The sequence below is a fragment of the Mixophyes fleayi genome, chromosome 5, assembly GCF_038048845.1.
Source record: "Mixophyes fleayi isolate aMixFle1 chromosome 5, aMixFle1.hap1, whole genome shotgun sequence".
Taxonomy (NCBI): Eukaryota; Metazoa; Chordata; class Amphibia; order Anura; family Limnodynastidae; genus Mixophyes; species Mixophyes fleayi.
In genome coordinates this window covers 17,357,493-17,373,190 of record NC_134406.1, presented here as the reverse complement: position 1 = coordinate 17,373,190, position 15,698 = coordinate 17,357,493, and the positions used below count along the sequence as shown (strand labels likewise).

Here is a 15,698-nt window from a genome sequence, read left to right as displayed (position 1 = left end):
GGCTATATATAGTATATACACACACACACACTAACACACAGACATGTTGACAAAGAGAATTGCGGCTTTCAGCAAAGTCATACTATACTATACAGAGAAACAAAGAAAACCTTCCCTCTATACAAAGCAACAGCTGTGTCCTGAAAACCAGGGAGCACAATAGACAAACCTCTCCTATGTGTGTTCCTCCAAACATCCGTATACATAAAGCTGTGGCCATATATGCAAAACAAACCCAAAGAAATGAAAAGGTCTATGCTACGTGGTAAACACCGACTCCATAGAGAGGTATCCAGGGGTATAAAGCACAAACACACATACTATGACATGGCAGCTCAAAGGTCTCCAGCGTCAGTACCCTCAAAGATTGATAGATACAGATATTGTCTGTGTCAATTAGTCATGGGATAGTATTCACTAATGTAAATGGGAGCGGTCATTAAAAGTGTAGCCCCCCTCCTAGACACAGAGGAGAAAACTATTTAGCATGTACAAATATATACGAGAATCCCACCAGTTAACTAGGACACATGTACACTGAGAAGCCAGAGATATAGCTCAGATGGTAACGTGATTGCATAAAAAAAAAATATTCTTTGCTGACACAAATACATTTTACATAGAAGCAGGGAGGGGGTGGCTCACAAAATAACTATACAACTAGCAGAACAATATATTCTTTGCAATGTTGACAAGTCAGATATACCTGGAGGGGGGGGGGGGGGGGGGTATTAGGAATCACAGAATGAATACCATCCATTCACGAAAAACACTGGGGAAGTGGGGCTTCCTGTTATTGGCAAATCTCTATTTTCATTTCAAAATTAGGAATGCACAGCACAAATTCAGAACAGCAGTGGGAAACATTGAAATAAGGGGTTGATTTATTAAAACTCTGCAAATGAAAAGTGGAGGTGTTGCCCATAGCAACCAATCAGATTGCAGCTAGCATTCTCTAGAATGTACTAGATAAATGAGAGCTAGAATCTTATTGGCTGCTATGAGCTACACCTCCACTTTTACTTTTTAGAAGGTTTAAAAAAACTACCCCTTTGTTTTGGAAAAGACTAAAGGCTAGATTTACTAAACTGTGGGTTTGAAAAACTGTAGATGTTGCCTATAGCAACCAGTTTCTAGCTGTCATTTATTTAGTACATTCTACAAAATGACAGCTAGAATCTGATTGGTTGCTATTGGCAACATCTCCACTTTTTCAAACCTGCAGTTTAGTAAATATACCCCTAAATCAGAGAGGGGCAATGTGTGATTCTCTAGCGGTTGTTTGATGCTTGTAGCTCCACACCATAATAGAGGGAACTCACCTTCTGATACAATGCGTGCAATTGAGAATTGGGGCGCAGGTATTATATCCCGCAGTTCTCATTGTATCAGGATTGGTCCATACATCTATTCATATGTAAACTATAACTTTATTGAAGTTGGGTCATGTACTAAAAGCTCCGCAGGCTGTTTTGAACCATGTTCTTTGAAGATGGTAATTGACACAATCGGTCACAACATTTTTACTATGTGATCCAATCAATCTGGATTATTACAATAGAATAATTATGTGGCCCAGTTCTGAAGCATTGAGAATTACAGAGGTTAGCCCCTGCGAACCATTCTGGAACTACAAGTCTCAGCAAAGCCTGTCAGCCAAAAGCTCAAAAGGAGTAATGGACCCTTTAATCTCAGAAACAAAACCGGGGGGGCTCTGTTGGGGACAAGGTTCCCAAGACCACCTTCTCCACAAGCCTAGGGATGTTCCTTTACTCACGGATCGCCACAGCTTAGCCCAAGGGCTAAATCTTCATTGCCCTCAAAAGACGTAGCCGTGAGAGGGTAAAGGAGGTGGGAACACCATGCCACATCACCACCCCTTAGATCTTGGAGGTGGTCCGTAAGGGTGGCCTACGCTAAAACCTTATAATCCAAACTGAAGTGACAAAAATATCAAATGAAATATATTTTTACTTATATTCCACTTGAGAGAGCTTATAATGCAACGCTGAACTGCTGCAGAGGCGTCGTGAGGCACAGGCAGCTCGCAGACCTTTATCAGATGGTTGGTGTGACAATCCGACACATGGGACAAGGGTAACTCTTTACTGTAAACAAGACCTATGAGTAGTATGCAAAGCAGCCTGCACATGCCGTTGTGCACATGGAGAAGTCAGCAGCTATCACCTGAGACAGAAAAGGGAAAATAGACAGGCAAATGAAGGAGCTATTTTTGGGAACGTTTATTAATAGCATTCAAATGTGAGCGTCTCACCTCAGCAGCAGGTACAGAAATTGAGTAGCGGCTCTGTTCTCAGCGAGTAGAATATAGGTGATGCAGGGACGATGAAGAGAGTTAGTAGCAGAATATTGGATTTAACCTCTTTATGACCAGAGTTATTACATTTAGTAACCAGACCTTACTAGACTTTTTGTAGTTTATGCTCTGAAGGCAAATCGGGAAATCACATCTGGCTCTTGTGCGACCCAGAGGATCACATTTGTGCCAGAAGATCCCAGTAATGGCGGACTCCAACCCTTGTACGGGAACCAGAAGCTGCAATGGTTAGTCCAGTTTAGTATGACATACAAAGAAATGTGTGCGCCTGTATTTTAAACAAACATGGGTCCTCCGTACTATAGTAAAAGGACCCAAATGACATCACTCCTATGCAATTGAGACAGGAACGGGATATCATTAGGAACTAATGACGTGTCATGTATCGCTCCAGAGATGTCACCAATACCTACTATATCAATAGGCCAGGGGCAAACAAAGGATTTGTAGAGGGGGGGCTTTCACCCCACGCCACAAGTGGGCGTGACCAGCATGCATGGGGGCGTGGCTATAATATTAGACAGTACTTGGCTGCTCTCCAACTCTTCCTAACTCCGTAATATACATGGACAATGCTGCGTGCACTACTGTTAGGTGCACACAGCTCTCTCTTTTCAAGCAGAGCCGTGGGAAGTGGAGGCAGGGTCCAGACACATCAATTATACAGTGCCCCAGGCTTGGAGGGGGGTTTTCCAGGCACTAGGACCCCCCTCGGTTTGCCTATGTAGGCTGCAATATCACAATGTTTAGATTCATCCAACAAAACAACTGTATCTGCTTTGTCATCCTTCAATTCCGACACCATGAGTGAATCTAAAAAATTAAATTCTACTTAACATGAATGAAGCATCCGCTGGAACCACGAGGATCCGTGGTGGCTGTAAGCGTTCCACAGCGCAATTCTTTTACCGCAAAGTCAGAGTGTTTTCACCACTCTCCTGCCATCATGATGAATAGGAAGGGGCTTTAGACACCAGCTTCCACCAATCAGGAACCTGAACTTGGAGCCGGTAAACTGTGCATGAATTGAGAGACTGCGTTCTAATCAATATTGGGTCAACCCAGAAAATGGCTACCTCCATTGGGGGAGGTACAAATGGGTGCAAGGGTTCCCTCATGACCCAAGTGCCTTACAGCACTGGGGTCATGAGTTCAATTCCCGACCATGGCCTTATCTGTGGGGAGTTTGTATGTTCTCCCCATGTTTGCGTGGGTTTCCTCCAGGTGCTCCGGTTTCCTCCCACACTCCAAAAACATACTGGTAGGTTAATTGGCTGCCGTACAGCGCTGCGGAATTAGTGGCGCTATATTAATAAATGGTAATAATAATAAAGTATAAATACAGGTACATACAACAGGAAAAAGAGGATAACAGTGCATATATTGGCCATTGAGAGGGTTAGGACAATAAAAGATGCAAATCATAGAAATTAAGTTATCCACTCATTTTACATTTGATCTAACTGAAATCTTAAATCTGGTTCTTTTTTCGCGTGTATGTTGTCAGTCATTGGCCAAGAACCATGTATGGACATCTTTCAAACCAATCCGCCAGTGTTGATCACCAAATAACCAAACTGGCCACAGAATCATTGATCAGTCATTTATGGACAACCGTATTCCACCATGAATGGATTTTTCAGGGGTGATAGAGAAAAAAAAAAAAAAAGACAGTTTCCCTTTAATTTGAAAATAAAGAAATTCAAATTTTTTACTTCAAGCACAATAGCTGAAATAGCAGAAGTATTTTCAGGTCACGGACGTACAGTGTATGGAAACTGTGCTGTGGTATTTCATCGTCTTCTATATGCAGCACAGATCATGCAATGTCCTTCAATGCAACATGACTTCTCCCCTACACACAGCCCCTGCAGGCCTAGCGCACAGCTCAGCTAAGCATCAGTTCAGTCACAAAGTGTTAATTTCACGCAGGATGCAGAGCAGATCCTCTCTCGCCCTATCGCCTGCCAGCTACCGCGCTGGACGGTGAACGTTGAGTGTGTTGCCATGGCGACCGTTTCATCCCCCTCGCACTGGTGAAACCCTTGGCAATGAGCATTAAAGCAGCACTAATTTACATCTGACACAATTTAGGTCTGACACGAATGCAAAAATGAGCTTTAATGCTCGATCTTCAAAGTGGAGGGGGAAAAAAAAAAAAAAAAAGTAGGACACAGAAACCTTGCGAAGAGACATCAAGAGATTTTAATGCAGCCCTGATATGAAAGTAACGGGCCATAATATTATAAGCCAATTTCTCTCACTAACAAGGACAGGATGAACCTAAATTCCCCACAGTAATTGATGCACTGATGATATAGTCATTAAAATGGAAATAAAAGTATTTTTTTCTTTTTTTTTCCCCCCCAATAAGGATCCATAAAAGTTTACAGACGTGTAAAATTGCTTACTGATGATTTGCACGCTGTATTATAACCGTGTGCTGTTTGTCTCAGACATGTCGCAATTTACTAGTGAATTGATATTGGTTCAGGTGACAAAATGGCTGCTCCCTCTGTGTAGGTGACGGATATATACCCGAGGTTCTGAATCATGTTATGTACAATGACTATTATGCTTAAATCTAAACTTGTGTTAAATGTGTTATTAAATAAATGTACATTTATAACTTTAAATAAAATTTTTAAAAAAAACAAGAAGTATAAATATAATTTAGAAATAAAATAAAAGTTATGACAGGTCAGGAAATTTGTTTTTTTGCTGCTAAAAATAGAATGGAGAAAGAGATGAAAGTCCTTAGACTGATGCGAATGTCCCAGTGATAAGAGACAGGAATAAGCAGTAAAAACACGCAATATACAGGATTTACAACATGAAGATTGCAACAAGCCGAGAGGGAGGGAGGGACACGAGCAGCTAAAGGATATTCATACAACATGGACTTGCTTTTACGGTTACTCTGTGCTGTACGTAATGGTGGACATGAATGTTGCTTGTATGTCACAGGTGGAAATACAACAGAAAATTAGGTTTGTATTTTGTATGACTTGCCCTTTTGCATGAAGGTGGGTGAAGATGATGGTGTAAATAAATGGTGATGAGGACGGTGCGAGGGTGATGAGGACGGTGCGAGGGTGATGAGGACGGTGAGATGGTGATGAGGACGGTGAGAGGGTGATGAGCATTTTTAATGATCATTAATGTGAAACACAGCAACTTGGACCAATATCAGAGCATGTATGACGTGCCCAAAACTCACATCCGCACAGAACCTCTGTCTGCCTGTGTGTGCGATCATCTTAACTTAGCTCAAGCAACTGGGTCTGCACAAACTGGAATCCCATGTGTATAGCCAAACTGAACCGAACCCTGACTGCTCGGACCGGGTGGCTGCACTGCGCCCTGTATGCCCAGCGTAAGTCTTGTGGACAGAAAAATATTTCTTGAAAAAACCCAGAATTATCGAAAATAATCTTTTAGTACACTCCTGATCTGCTCAGAGAAGGGCACTAGCCTGTGACTGTCATTACTTATAAACATGGAGAGAATAAACAGCCTCTAAGCTGCTCTGTGAAGGCCGATACCATGATAACCCTGTGTGAAGTCCCAGAGCGCTCTGGAAGTTTATGAACACATAGAACATTACACTGAGCCTGTCTCAATCTGACACATTCCAGTGACATCCTCTCTTCCCGCTGCTCACACATTGGATGCAATGAGCCTTGTGCGGACTACAGGTCAGTCCCGTTATAAGATGTACTGCCAGGCTTGGAGACCACATGCAGCCTTTTTATCACTGCCAAATACCAACAACGTGCTCTGTACTAAGTTTAATACTGACAGAAGGATTACGCTTTTTGGATCAGAAAAAAATATTTATTGAACAGTTAAATCCAGGTGCTAAACTGAGAAATTCAAACTAAACTAAATTTTGATAAACATCCATTTGAATGAACTGTAAAAACTTGAAAGCAGCAATTCCATGAACAAATGAGGTGTTTCTTTTTAACATAATGACTAAGACAGGCTAGAAGAAGAATGTTGTCATTTACCATTTTCCCTTGGCTTGTTTCTTCAACTTGCTATTAATGATTTATAATGCTTCAAAGTTATGGCAACCACAGTCACGCGACACATAATGCAGTGAGCAGAAAGGCTTTGGAACACCCCAATGAGAGAGTACAATCCTCCCCTTCCTTCATCCCCCTCTGCCTTCACATGACATGCTGACAGCTGCGGGCCTGTGTCTGTGTATGTGGAAGCCATATTTTAGAACCTCCAAGAGATTTTAAAAAGAAGATAATGATTTATAGAAGAACAGCTAAGAAAAATGTTACAGATGCTTGCATAAAAACAGTACTTAACTTGCTGACTAAGAAAAAATAAAAATAAACCTTGTTTGTTAAAATTGCTGCTTTAAATACTTTAGCAACTAATAAAAGGATGTGGAAATTCACACTGCATATATAACGAATGTATCCCAATAGTAATTATAGCTCAAGGGCACAGCACCGTTATACAGTCTAACAGGTAAACATTACTTTAGATCACAATATAAAAGGCTATTGAAATATAAAATTGGAGCAGCAGAGAGTTGGCGCACAATCAAAACAAGAAGTGTACTTTTCAGAGTTGAGAGCTCCAGATGGTTACCGATTAGCTAAAATCTCCAAAAATGTCTGTTAGTTTAGAAAGCAAGAAATACAGAATCCACACAAAGGGTGCTTCACTAAAACAGTATCGCTTCAAACACAATACAATAGTGTTGAAAAACAAGCGCACATCCTACGGGAGAGAAACTATGACTCATGGGTATGTACAGCAACAAAAAATGTTAATAAGCAAATTTAAAAACGGCCACCCGTAAACTGCGCCGTCGGCTCCATCGTGTCTTGGACCGCTACCCTAGATAGTCAGAAATATTCATAAAGAAACCGTATGTGTTAGAGAACGAAACTGAAGGGGCGCTCATACAGTGTGACAACCTTATAGCCAAGTAAACGTCATCCATAAAATTGAGAGAGATACTCGGAATTACAGTGGTCAGAGAACGCCTTTGGGCAAGCTGAGAGACAGGTAAAGGAGATATTAATCTGGTGCCTCTGTCTATTCCTATTCTATTTTACATTAAACAACCACAAACTGACAGATTGAGGTAAATCTTGAGTATGGCAAAAGACATATATATATATATTGGGGCAGACTGCAGCTTGCCTGTAGTACTCCAGACCAGGATGTAAAGGTGTTAGCCACCAAAATACATCACCAACACTGCACATATTTATGAAACCCCTTCCCACTTTAATATATATATATATTATATATACACACACATATATATATATATATATATATATATATATTTTAATCCTATTGATGATCACACAGCTGATAATTCCAAACACTCCATTATATGGAATTACACAGGTCTATAGGCTTATTTCTGCCTCTCTGATACTCTAATATCCTATATGTGGCTGCACATTATATAGAACCTATTACAAGCCTGTGCTTTAATTATAATCAGTACAATGTATCGGGGAGGCAGGAAACCCCCATGGAACCACAGGTCTGCAGACTCTTCAAATTGTTTCCATCTAGGATGGAGCAGTGTCTGCCGGATAGGAGAAGACATAAGAGTAGGAGAAGAAGAAGAAGAAGAAGAAGAAGAAGAAGAAGTAGGAGTAAGAGTAAGAGTAAGAGTAAGAGTAGGAGAAGAAGTAGGAGTAAGAGTAGGAGAAGAAGAAGTAGGAGAAGAAGAAGAAGGAGAAGAAGTAGGAGTAAGAGGAAGAGGAGTAAGAGGAAGAGGAGGAAGAGGAGGCAGAATAAATATACATTAACGAGGGAGATCTCAGAGCCTCTGATCTCTATTTTACAGATACCATACACTTGGCTCGGAGGATCCCATGATACTTGCACCCTCATTCCTCTATGGCAGAGTTTCACTAGCCATACATACAAAGTGGCAGCAATAGGTTTAGACAATGTTATCTCTTCTACAAAATGATTCAATGACCACACAAGCGGATGGATGTCAGATTACTGCAAACTGCTGAGCTGTGGATATAAATTAAACTGACTTTCATTTAATATTTAATCAAACTGCTAAAAATACAATGTGATTACATCACTTTGATTACACGCAACGTATGCGGCTCAGCCGTTAAGAAATTTGAAACAGGAGGTGAAACGGACTGCATTGTAGGGACGTACTGTGATTGGAGGGGTTAATACTGAAATGTGCTTACCCCGAGTATTTGTTGCCATGTCAGCGACTTTTTGGAAGGCATCCAGGAACGCTGCAGCAGCCACTACTGTAGTGCTATAGGGAAACAAAAAAAACTGTATTAGACTGCAAGCTCTTCAGTTTATAGCCTGTGCATGATGCTGGTTCCTTCTAGAACGCAAATCATCAACATGGAGATGTTAAAAACTGTAGTGATTATAAAGCAGAATTCATGATGCGTCAAAGCCCCACAGCTTGGACGGCAGAGAACAGGCTGCTTTTAAATGAGTAGTGCCATTAAAATATCACTTTATATAGGTTGTGTGAAATCGAGTTGACGTTTTCAATTTATTAAATACAAAAGAATAAACCATCTTATTGATTATGTACGTTGCTTTTTTCCTCCTCAGTGTGATTTTGTTTGTTTTCTAATGGTGCAGAACGGGCAAATAAACATTATGTAATATAATGCATTACGTTAGACAGACTTTGGATCTCCCTCTAGTGTGGTGTAAAGTCCTATGTTTTAATCAGCAAGATTAAACACTGACAGGTGTGTAAATTACAACCCCTGTAATGCATACCTGTTGTCAACTCAGTGGAGGCAGCCATTTTGTGCCTCAGCGATGTCACCATTCCTAGTGAATTGGTAGAATGAATATTGGCTTCGTCCTCGGAATGGCTGCCTCCATTTTGTGTAGGACACTTGATGGTTACATTTCAGAATGCACGGCTTACAGGGACCATACATAACATTTAATCATGGGTCTCACTGGTTTTAGTGTGGTTTATGCTAGAATGATGCATCTAGCTATATCTGCAGAGAGATGCTTTTCTGGTGCAAGCACACCAAAATGCAATTATTGTTAATGTCCCAAAAGATAAAATGTAGCCAATTCCAATGCTTTACATAGGGTTAAATCATTTTTATTGCCAAAAGACATTACTCCAACATCTGCAGTGTGAGGAGGAGAAACAGCCAAGCGATATCTAGTTATTCTTTCCTCTTTGCTCTTTCTTAGCCTAAATCAGTCTGCGCTCCCCAGCTCGAGTGTTACCATGGCGACAGATCTCCCCATCTACTGAAGGAGCCGTGGAGTTGCTGTGCGGAGAGAATTGCGCATGAAAGACGTCAGCTGCCTTTACTCCCCCCCCCCCCCTTCAGCGACCCAGTTTCACAAAGCAACGGACTAGCACTTTCATTGACAAATCGTCCAGGCTCTCAGCTGTCAGAGGATTTTAATGCTGGTCACCTACAGCCCAGTATAGACCATCTCATTGCTGGTTCAGAAAATAGATCTGCGTATAGACCAAAGGGGGAGCTTTTAAAAAAGGAAAATAAACCGAGCTACCTTATATAAAAGCCATATTTACAAACAAGCTTGTGGCAACTACAAATATTAGACTTATTTACTGCAGCTTCTTAAAAAAAGAAAAAGTGGAGGTGTTGCCCATAGCAACCAATCACATTCTAGCTATCATGTTCTAGAATGCACTGGATAAATGATAGCTAGAATCTGATTGGTTGCTATGGGCAACAGCTTCACTTTTTCTTTTTAGAAGCTTTAGCAAATCTCCCCCATCTGAGTAGAAAGAGATGCATTTTTAATGTGCACTCAGACTATTATTAAGTCTATTGATGTAAACAGCAAGGGATCACATAGTGGGCGTTTTACAGAGGATAATAGTTTGACAGTAGCTATTGTTGGTCTTCACACTTCCCCAACCTCTAAGCCTTCATCTGCAGCCCCCCCAGCCAGCTTCTCCCAATCTTATTTATCACTAATTTGCAACAAGCAGAGAATGAGGCAGAACAGGCGCTAATGACTTCCACATCACATGTCCTCCACCCATCACTGCTCTAAACTATATAAGCAAAAGTGGGTGGGAGTCTGTCTTAGCGATACTCACAGCTCCATATCAGCCATATCTTATTTTTTCCTTTTTTTATTTTATTAAATTCTGCTTGTCCATTGATGTATCCTTACACACAGGTAAAAGGACCAAACAACACAAAACTCACCGAAGCTGCGACTGTAGTTTTCCTGCTTTGTTGATAAAATCTTCCCAAACCGGATAACTTCCCTAAAAGAAAGGCAAACACACAATCTGGTTAGAAAATGTATTTTTGTGATCAATATTCCATTTATAGTCTGCAAAACAATGCAATAGTTGCCAACTGTCCCCAATTCTCAGGGACAGTTCCAGACTTTAAAGCTTTGGCCTAGTAGAACCGCGGCAGACTTCCCATCAGCCCACGTAATAACCGTACGATGGACTCAGATTACTTTTAAACCACTCTCACCTGTCAGCCTGGAAAAACCCCACAGATAGGGGATTCACTGTGAACCAAAAAAAAAAAAAAATCCACGAGGTTCCCCTTTAAGACAAATAAACTATACTTCTATGTGATTCACCTTTGCTGCACAGTAAACCTAGTTCTCCTTTCATTATTACCAGGATTACAGCAAAGGTCTCCACCTGCCACTGGTGTGATAACACATTGTGTGAACCTTGGACAATGGGCACCTTCTGTCTGGCACGTACCGATCTACCCTCAGAGCACATTTGTGGTTTATACTTTTGAACCAGACATCTTTACACAGATAAGAACTCTGTATGACTTACTTCTTCAGCAACAGAAATATATTGAGAGAAAGAAACGTCTCCCAGTGTTCCAGAGCAAATACACACTGCTGGGTCTCTGTCTAACATGCTGGGACAGGCAGTTCATCAACAACAGGGCAGCCATAGCTTGCTTAGGTCCTATACTAGAAAAACTCCTTAAAACTTTCCTCATTGTACAGATAAAGACAGCAGTAACTTAAGTTTTACATAAAAAATAAATAAAAAGCATGATATATAGCAGACCTGGCTCTCCAGGTGTTGTGAAACTACAAGTACCAGCATGCTCGTCCAGTAGATAGTCAGATGGCAGTGTTAGGGCAGTGTTGGCTAACCTGTGACACTAGGTGTTGTAAAACTACAAGTCCCAGCATGCTTTGCCAATATATAGCAGCTTATTGCTGGAAGGGTATGCTGGGACTTGTAGTTTCACAAAATCTGGAGTGTCACAGGTTAGCCAACACTGTGTTAGGGTATACTGGGACCTGTGCAGTTTCACAACACCAAGAGAGCACAAGGCTGGCCATGCCCGGTATATAGGATCAGATGTACTATAGAAAATATCCGTTTACAGGGGCAGGTCGGCTTTATGTGGTTTATGGTATTAATACTTTTGTAGAACAGGATCATAAAATCAAAATCCCCACAAACCTGAATGTAATAAAAGTTAATCGTGTAACATTTATAACATGTAAATATATATTTATAGTTTGCCAGTGACAGGACTAGGTAAAGTATATAGTATAAAGTACGGCTATGGGTACTACACTAAGCACGCACCCTCCCCCCTCTGTTCTGGGTAAAATTATATACCAGGTCTAGAATCCACGATCAGTCTGTTCTATCACTGCCCGATAACACTCAATTACCTGCGCTGCCCCGGGGTTCAATCGATATCAGTAAAGCTAGGTACACACTACAAAAATTTCAACCAGCTTTTTATTCCGAGCAATTTTACATGCGATCGATGGTCCAATCGCTCGGTCCATGGACTGCGTACACACTAGTCTTGTTTAGGACGATAAAGGGAAGAGCGGACGTCCCTTTAGCGACTTTTTACAGTCATGTTGTCGTGAGCAATGACTGTAATTTCGTACTCACTTGTGGATCGGTCGGAAACTTATACACACTACACAATGGAAACGAGATTGGAACGAAAATATTAAACGGTACGACCAACCAAATGAGGCGACAATCTTCCATTTGGGCAGACTTTCGACCATCGTGTCACTGCACACACTGACCCGACTTTTGAACGAGCGGTCGTATGTCGGCTGGTTGAGCCGATTATTGGACGAAAACTGTGTAGTGTGTACCCAGCTTAAGTCACAGAACAGGCTGATAACAGTGCAAGACAAACATGCTGCTGGATCCTAGATATTGACAAATTTGTTGTAATCTACCCATATGTTTCTCCAAAATGACAGTCGTTTACGGCCCTGCCTTCTGCACAGGTACCAAGCTGGCAATTAAAAAAAAATTAAAAAAAATAAATCTCCAATAAAGGGCCATACAATAAAGATATTTACTCCAATAAGCTACCGAAATAAAGCTCCCTCCACTCCAAAAAACATAATAAAGTAAAATGTGATAGGATAGACTAAAAGATAAAAATGCATTACTAAAATTATTAAATTGTTCTGAATGTGAAGGAGCCTGTTGCATAGTTGGATCATCCACTTGGCAACCAAGGTTTCTGCCTAAGGCCCAGGGGGGGGGGGCTTAAGAGCCCACATGACCCTAGCCCATTTTTTAGGTTTCATTTTCTGACAAACAGAAGGGTTGCTGCTGGGGGCCTAACTCAGGGCCATCTTTTCCATTGGGCATGATGGGCAGCTGCCCGGGGGCCCCACGGGCAAGAGGGCCCCATAGGCACGGCTCTTAATGAGAATAAATAATCCTGCAAAAGAAAAAAACCTGCAAAAAAAAACTTCAAGGGTCACTGAGCAAGTACATCTATCTATCTCTATCTCTATATATCTATATCTGTATCTGTATACATCTATATATCTATATCTATATCTAGGGGCCCCGGTGCACTGCTTTGCCCGGGGGCCCGTAATGTTGTTAAGATGGCCCTGGCCTAACTATAGGTGGGGGTGCAGCCTTCACCTGCACCCCTGCCCCTATCCCAGCCAGCTGCTCCTGACCATCAGCGGTGTACTCTCCCTTCTTCCTCTGTGCGGCCCCGTGAAGATTGCAGGGGCCCTTGAAGAATGAAAGGTTGCCCATCAGTAGGTAGCCTAGGACCCCTTGGGGTCTTTGCTGATCTACTGCCACCAGGCCAGAGCTGGACTGTTATGGGTTGTTTACAAAAAAAAACAAAAAAACAAAAACAAACAAACATACTTTGACATTTCACACAGGGAACAGCACCGCTCCTTCGCCCGTGGCTAACTCAGCAAGTCCTAGGTGTGACTGACACAAACTACCTCATCACCATGAATCACACAGTTTACGGCTAATCTTTAGTTGAATGATACATCACTGCTTTCCAGGGATTTAAATGTCACAGAACACTAAAGAGAATCCTGCCGAGAATAAACTGGTAAGAAAGACGCTGAGGGAGCCAAGCGTTACCACAGACAGGAGCGCAGAGCAGAGTTCTGCATTGTACAATGCCTCGCATGTCTGTTGTAGAATTCCCTGAAATTTGGGGGGGGGTCTGCATTGTAACACCACCAAGGTTTTAAAATGCCTCCATTGTATAGTGTTATCCAGAATCTGGTCATATAAATGCTCTCTATGGGCCCGATTCATTAAGGAAAGTAAAGCACAAAAAATGAGTAACTTTTCACCTTGGCAAAACCATATTGCATTGGAGGGGGGAGATAAATTTAAAAGGTGAGGACAGATTTATAACTGGGGTAGGGCATGTCCTAGATCAACTTTTAATGTCAGTGTAAAAATAAAGCTATCAAGTATTTGCGTCATACATGAAAAAAGACCCAGTATTTTCCTTATGTGCAAAATACTAAACTCATTTTGCAGCCCTTGCATTGCAACATGGTTTTGCCGAGGTTCAAAGTTACTCATTTTTTTGCTTTACTTTCCTTAATGAATCAGTCCCTTTATCGTATATTGGCCATCATAATGTATAGAGTGTGGATCACTAGAATCTGTTCTGTATTGCACAGAATCCATTAGATTATCCTCTATATTGTATGTAAGCCACTAGAATGCTCTCTGTATTGTATATCAGACTGTAATTTGGCACTCTAAAAGAGGTTGACTTTTATTGCGCTATAGTTCTTTGAAATAAACATTTTCATATACAGTTTAATCGGCCTTGCAAAACAAGGGCCAAAGGTAGACAAAACTATGGCAACATATTTTGGCCAAACCCATTTACCCACACTATGGGGGGGATTCAATTCTGTCACGAGTAACGCGGTGCTAAATCTATTACTGTTAATAATGCAATTTTAACCCTGATTCGCGAGCAAACACCAGCGTTGAAGATTACCGTATTAGCAGTAATAATGTGTACTATTACCGTAATATCGGTAATAGTGCGCAGGCCGCATTACTTTCGGCAGTAACGCGGCCAATTGAATTCCCCCCTATATGCGTTGAAAATTTGTTTTTCAATATGAACTTCCATAATAATCATAATAATTAGTCTTATAATGTTAAGAGTAAGGCTGGGTATACACTACAGGTTTTTCAGCTGATTATCGCTCCAATCAGACGATAAACAGTTAGGTCAGATATCGCATTAGTGTGAATGCTCCAACCATCAGGTTTCATCGGTCCAAAGCACATCGTATCGTTGGATTTGATTTTATAAAACGGACTAAAAATCTCTATAAACAATGTCGGGCAAATTCAGTAGTGTGTACGTACTCATAACCAGCAGTGTCCATAGATCTCTATGGAGTTTACAGAGTCACCATCTTTTCAGCCGATGGTTATGACAGATGAAGAGCACAGATCTGATGGTAAATCTTGTAAAACGTGTATACTGTGTACGCAGGAATTGTCGGGACTTTCAGTCATTGGTAAAAGTGTTAACGAAGTCACATGGGGAGAAATTTTCTGTAGTGTGTACCCAGCCTGACTGAATCCAATGCCTCTCACAGTACAAAATGGCTGCCGTCACACCGAGGGAAGGCAGCGGTTACACTGTAAAAGTCATAAGCACAGGAATTATTTAGGAAAAACAGTTAATATTTGCTCTACAGGTTTACTGACATCTTCCTGCTAATTGTGCCTGCGTAGAAGTGTATATAATGCAAGTACACAACACGTCCATATCACAGCCTGCTAACAGGCTGGCCAAGCAAGTAATTTTAATGACTGGCTGTCCTCAAACATTTGTTCAGTGCGCACTATTTCACTATGCCCCACTGAACACATTTCTCCACACAGTCGGCTTAGCACAGCAAACACGGCAGTCATGGGACATTGAGGCTCGGAGACGGAGGAGGATTCCAATTAAAGCTATTCCACGCAACGTCCCTTCTCAAAGTATTTTTACCAACTGAAAACACAACAAGAGCAGAACAAGCTGTGCAAATAGCCAGGATTCTCCGCTCGCTGCTTTTA

The 15,698-nt window shown here is 41.4% G+C and overlaps 1 protein-coding gene across 9 annotated transcripts in view; it reads right to left on the bottom strand.

Moving 5' to 3' along the window:
* The window catches only part of MTSS1 (MTSS I-BAR domain containing 1), a 131,684-nt gene that overhangs the window by 95,867 nt on the left and 20,119 nt on the right, over positions 1-15,698 (bottom strand). For all 9 annotated transcript variants that reach the window (XM_075211730.1, XM_075211736.1, XM_075211739.1 and 6 more), the window contains exons 2-3: positions 10,549-10,610; positions 8,548-8,621 (exon numbers count right to left, since the gene is read on the bottom strand). In XM_075211730.1, the coding sequence (XP_075067831.1) occupies positions 8,548-8,621; positions 10,549-10,610 (136 nt within the window). The remainder of the gene's footprint in view (positions 1-8,547; positions 8,622-10,548; positions 10,611-15,698) is intronic.